The sequence below is a fragment of the Pezoporus occidentalis genome, unplaced genomic scaffold (assembly GCF_034315485.1).
Source record: "Pezoporus occidentalis ecotype Australia unplaced genomic scaffold, CSIRO_AGI_Poc_V1 ctg57, whole genome shotgun sequence".
Classification (NCBI taxonomy): Eukaryota; Metazoa; Chordata; class Aves; order Psittaciformes; family Psittacidae; genus Pezoporus; species Pezoporus occidentalis.
Genome location: NW_026915910.1, coordinates 5,396,738 through 5,402,602, shown reverse-complemented (window position 1 = coordinate 5,402,602; position 5,865 = coordinate 5,396,738). Strand labels below are relative to the sequence as shown.

At 40.3% G+C, this 5,865-nt stretch overlaps 1 protein-coding gene across 1 annotated transcript; it reads left to right on the top strand.

Moving 5' to 3' along the window:
* Nucleotides 1-1,497: 1,497 nt before the first annotated feature.
* Nucleotides 1,498-2,014, top strand: LOC134173977 (gallinacin-10-like). The gene is made up of 2 exons (XM_062638528.1): nt 1,498-1,641; nt 1,878-2,014. The coding sequence occupies exons 1-2, from the start codon at nt 1,584-1,586 to the stop codon at nt 2,012-2,014; spliced, it is 195 nt and encodes a 64-aa protein (XP_062494512.1). The 5' UTR covers nt 1,498-1,583.
* The last annotated feature ends 3,851 nt before the right edge of the window (nt 2,015-5,865 follow it).

The following is a 5,865-nucleotide window of genomic DNA, read 5'->3' as shown; positions in this document are numbered from 1 at the left end:
TTAGCTGGGGAAAACATAGCTCCTCTCTAACGTGGACTTCTTTAGGGAGCAAGGAGTGCTCAAAACCCACACTTCCCATTGCAAAACATCGCAACACCATTGCCCTGTCTGTGTGAAAGACAGGTGGGGAAAATCCACACTTCAATGGGTCTTCATAAAAACAAAAGGGCTTTGTTCACATTCATGTTGTAGGTCAGGAGTCTGTTGGGGTACCCTACTGGCAATGAAAGAGTAAAGAAGGGAGTGACAACTCAGCCATCCTCTGTATTAAAAATAGGGATAGTGGATCAGTTGCCAGCAAAAAAGAAGAGATAATTTCCAAGGCAAGGGTACAAAAAAGGACATTCTGGAGTGCTTGGCATTTTCTGGCTAATTAGATTTTATGGGTGGAAGAGGGAAATCAGTGTTTATCTAACTGTTATTTGCTGCATAAACACTTAAGTAACTCACCTTGTTAGTTTCTCAGCTGCTTAAGCTTGCCTGTTAGTATGCAGATTAAACATAAACATCAGTAATGTTTTCATCCTGTAAATAATTCTTAGAACAAAAATACCATTAACTCTGGGCTGAATATAATAAACAAGGTAATAAGGAAGCAAACTGCTGAACCAGAATGTCAGAGCTAGGAGCTGCAGAAACGCCTGGTATTTGACACAGACCTGTGTATTATGTGTGCCAGTATCAGGGCAAAGGGAGGATTCCCATGGATGCAAAGCTGTTGCTGCCATTTGACATCTGGCCCAGTGTCTGATGAAGGAGAACATTCAGTGCTTTGGTCCCCTAACTGGTGCTTCTCAGAAAATTTACGTCCATGTGGATCATGTTCTGAAGTGAAGCCCTAGGAGATGTTGCTCTTTGAGGCATTATGTCTGCTGAGATTCTCATGAAATCAGCCCATTATGCCAACCTTCTGGGCAATGTGAGGGTAAACAAAAAGATGTCAAAAGTTGGTCGAAATGCAAAGCACTCAAGGTGGTACACAAGTGAGAATTAAAGGAGGGAGAGAGCTTTGTATCAGCCCTCTGCAGTGGGTGAGGATACCCTGAAACCTGTTTAAAATGTGATGAAGCAAAGTTGCATCATATCAGATCTTTCCCAATGCTTTTGACGTCATCCTCCTGGTGCCAGTGATGGGCAGATGGAGACAAATGTTACGTGACTTGTCAGTGAGTGACGGATCCAGGGTCAACACTGGGACCAGACTCCAGCAGTGGCTGACTCCCAAGCCCTCTTCCTAACCCATCCCCATGCCTGTGTTAAAGGCAATGGGTGCAGCTCAGTGGGCTTGGCTGGTGGTCCCATTGTGTAACTGACATGGTCAGTGGATATTCACCCTTGGGCATTGCAACACATTCACTGCACATTTCACTGCAACCTCCGATAAGGGAGATAACCACCCTGCTTTCCAGAAGGTTCTTTGCTGTTACTTATTGACAAAGCACTCAGATGTCAAACTTGCACAATTCCACTGGCCCTATAAATACCAGGTACCTTTCCTAGCCTCTTCCACAACCAACCTTCATCCTCCATTGGTCATTCAGGCACTTTGCAGGAGCACGAAGCCAAAAAATCAACCGGCAGCCATGAGGATCCTCTATGTTCTCTTTGCTGTTGTCCTCCTTCTCTTCCAGGCTTCTTCAGGTGAGAAGCAAAGTTAATCCTACAAAAGGGCTTGTAAGCAGAGGTGAAGACAAGCAACCATCAACTGACAGGCAAGATGTGATGATGCTGCTGTTCAGTGGATGGGACCGAGAACACCTGTTCTCATAATGGCACTATTCCTTAGAGAGCATCTTAGGATATAAATAATATCGTTCTTAGAGAAGGATGAATTTTAGACTGAAAACTGATGTTTTAGCATCTTCCACTTCCCACAGGTTCCACAGATTCCCTTTTTCCTGACACCACAGAGTGCAGGAACCAGGGAAATTTCTGCCGTGCTGGCTCATGCCCACCCACCTTCACTGTCTCAGGGTCATGCCATGGGGGACTGCTGAGATGCTGCTCAAGGTAAGTGCCACAGGACTGAAAGGCATCAGAAGGCATCTTTGTCCTGCTGTTTTATCTGATAGTTCCTTGAATAATAAGCACAAGACTGTAGGGCTTGCAGGGCAGCCATTTGTGAGGAGTACAGATGGAGGATGAGCAGGTTGTTGTGTTCACACATCATAGATGTGTTTTTAAGGAGGCAATTGAATTTTATGGTAGTTATGTGTGAGAGTAAAAGGAAGGTCAAAATTTTGCATAAATCAGTGTGTTTTGCTTTATTTTAAATTGTGATGGGAAGAAAAAAGAAGTTTTTTCAAAAAACTGTTAGGAAATTACTTCACCGTATTTTCACCCATCAGGGGACACAATGTCTCCCCCTTTGCTCTTTTTATTTTCAAAATGACCTAGAAAAATGAATTTTAAGGGAGGAAGCATGTTCACAAAATTCTGCTTCTCATTCTTTTCCCATCTCTCCTCCCAACACTGTTCCGTTCTTAGAAAGGTGAAGAAGAGTGAATTTGTTAGTGACTGGAGACAACTAGTGTGCATCTCACTTTTGTCTTTGAGATGACTTTCTAATAATGTCTGGATTTTCCCTTATAGAAAGATTTTTCCCTTCTTTAAGGCTATGAACACACTTTTGAAGAACGCACTTTAGCTTAGGATAGAACATACTCCCAGGCATTTAATTCCTATAGCAGTTTTGTCCTGCTGATGGCCACGTGATGATTATTGCCAGCTGCAGTGACTACCACACACACTCAATTCAGTGTGAAATGAGGAGATGTTCCTGCATTTTAGAATGAAAAGAACAGCTGTGATGACATAACTCATCCCAACAAGAAACGTTCAGGCAGATCCTCAGCCACTGATGTGACTGGACAGAGCCTGGTTCAAAACAAAGGGAGAGCTCAGATCCTTATTTTCTGAATTTTCCAGAATTCTTTATTCTGTTGCTTATAGAATTGCCAGGGTTTAAATGTTCCCAGAGACTGAAGAAAGTGTGATGAGACTGCTCTAGAGAGAAGGTTTCATAGCATTTGGTCAGCATGTGGATACCCATGTCGGTCAGTCGGTGGTTTCAGAAAACCCAAATCATACCAATAATGGGACAGGTTTGATGTTGCAAGATTAAGATGCAAAAGAAGCATCCACTTAGGAACTCAGGGAAGTAGATGGTACAGAAGCAACACACTGTTAGAAGGTTTTAGAAAGGAATGATGTGATTCCTCAGTTTCTGTGTATGATCATTCTCTTTACAAAGCAATTTCTACTGATAGCAAACAGTCTGGTAGGAGCAGATGGAAGGTCTTCAGATTTCTGTGAGAACATCTATAAAGCATGATTAAAGGAGAATTGGGGCTGGGAAAAGAACAAGACCTCTTGAGTTTGCTTCCAGGTGTAATTTTTCTATAGAAATATTCTTACTTAGAAGAGTGTACCCATATGTGATATTGATGGGTGCTAATGTCCAAGATTAAAACTCTTCCTTATTTGGATTTTAGATTTTCAGCTGGGTTGATTAATACAACAGTAGAATTTGAAACCAACAGGGTATTCTGAGGTACAATATAAGCAGGTTTTTTTCCAGCTTAGGATTCAATCTGCTGAGTTGATTGAAAAGAAATCTTTTAAATTGGATGCAAAGAGTTTGATTCAGTAAAGATACGTTGAGCTATTTAGTGGTATTTGAAGTGCCTTGAAGTGTTTAAATATACATATATATACATGTCTGGCTGAGATAGCTCATGAACTACAGGAAAACACTGCTTTTCAAAAAAGATGGGTGAAGGCCAAACAGATACCCCAGAACTCTTCAAATGACACCAGACTTGGGTGGTTCAGTAACTCAGTCAAATCCCCAGTCTTTATTTTGGGGTGAGCCAAATTAAAATTTCATTATTAGTGGTAATATAACTAGTGTGCCAGTGACCATAGCTCTTAAGGATTGAATACTTGCAGACCTAGACACTCAGCACACACAGGGACCCTTCCATGGAGGCATCTAATTGTAGGTGGCTGAGCCCACTCTGTACGCATATTCTGAAAGGTAATTAGCAGGTATTGAGGCTTTTAGAGACTGAGTTTCATTTACACTTCAGCAAAATAACAAGACCCTTCTTGTCTTTACAGGATTGTGGCAGAGTAAGAAGAGAAGGCTTTCCTGAGTCAATACCCTACTACCAGCAACATTTCCACTGCCGTGAGGAGGTGATTTTGATGGATTCCTCCTCTTTCTAAAGCCTACTCAAATGAGCATGAAAAAAGCTTCCAGAGGGCATGTTCTGTTAACACACTGCTTCTGAAGATCCAGGTTTTTCTTTGCTGAAGTCACTCCCTTTTTTGCTTTTAACACACAAGCCACTTTGGTACCTTGGCCACCTATTCCAGCCTACCTCATGGTGATGTTTGGATGTTCAATCAGCCCAGGTTCACGCAGCTCTTGAAGGATGTGAAACAACATATATATTATTATTTTATTCACACACAAAAATAAATGCCTTCTTAAACCGACAACTGTGATCTTCTATTGTTACTAACAGTGATTTTCTCTGTGGTTCTGACTCTAAGCTCGTTGAGTCATGCAATCTTTTTAGACACATAAGTTTGTGTGATCTCACATATTTCTGAGTGATCTGGAAAAGGGAATGGGTAAAACATCAACCAATTTTGGTGATATTAAAATGTCCAGGATGGCAAGATTGAAAGTTGAGTTGTAAGAACTGTACAAGCAGCTCCTGATAGTGAGTGATTAAATGATAAAATGGCAACCAATAAGCACCTCCAGTTCCAGTACTGCAAATTTTACATATATATATAGTATGCATATATGTGTAATATACATACTATATATATCTAGTGTGTATATATATATATACATACTGTTATGACTGCTAGTGAATACAGGATTGATGCTTTCAAAACAAGTGTGTAACACTCCACACCTTGGCTCTGTGGTTCTGCATAGAGACAGTTCAGTCCCCAACACTGTATTTATGAAGTCAAGTGCACACATACATTATCTCTATCTCTATCTCTATCTCTATCTCTATCTCTATCTCTATCTCTATCTCTATCTCTATCTCTATCTCTATCTCTATCTCTATCTCTATCTCTATCTCTATCTCTATCTCTATCATCTCTATCTCTATCTCTATCGCTATCTCTATCTCTCTGTATATCTATATGTCTATATCTATACCTATACCTATATCTATATCTACATCTATTTCTATTTCTATATAGCAGTCATAACAGTACATTAAATCCCCTGTTTTATTCAGTTGTACAGATATAGCCATGAGCTCTATGGTGCTAAAAATGCAAACCCAAGTTGTTTTTCATTGTTTCCTCCAGTAGTTACAGATGCACAATCAGTTTAGGTTCTCCCGTCACAATTAGTCACAGAGAGAAGAGTCCATGTTTTTGAGTTAGTTTCCTATATTCAGCTTGAAAAGCTGTTAAGGCAACACAGGGCTGACTTCATCCAGGTGTATTAGAAAAAATTCCCAGGACTTTCCTTGCGGCACTGAGGCCTAATTTTAAGCAATTCAGTTGATCCCCATGTCTCTGATTTTGGAGCTTTATCAAACCAAAAGGAGATATGCTACTTCCTCAGAACTGTGGTCTTTTTTTTATTACCTAAAGAAAGAGTCTAAAAGAACCCAGATCAAAACCACAAAGGAAATGCAGAAATCTAATAGGTCGAATTAACACAGAGGTTCTGCAACATTTTTTTCCTTCTTCTTTTTTAACTTATCCAATAAAAGCTTGACAATGCTCTTGTTTTGTTAGTCTGAAGAGGGTAATATGTACAAATGTTTGGTGTTATTTTGGAAATACCCTGCACAAGGTTTCTATAAGCTGTATTTGTGA

What these genes read in the sequence shown, in the direction of transcription:
- LOC134173977 (XM_062638528.1), top strand. Translation starts at nt 1,584, where the DNA reads ATGAGGATCCTCTATGTTCTCTTTGCTGTTGTCCTCCTTCTCTTCCAG. An exon ending in TCTCTTCCAGGCTTCTTCAG is followed by an intron (nt 1,642 to 1,877) that starts GTGAGAAGCAAA and finishes CACTTCCCACAG; the next exon opens with GTTCCACAGATTCCCTTTTT.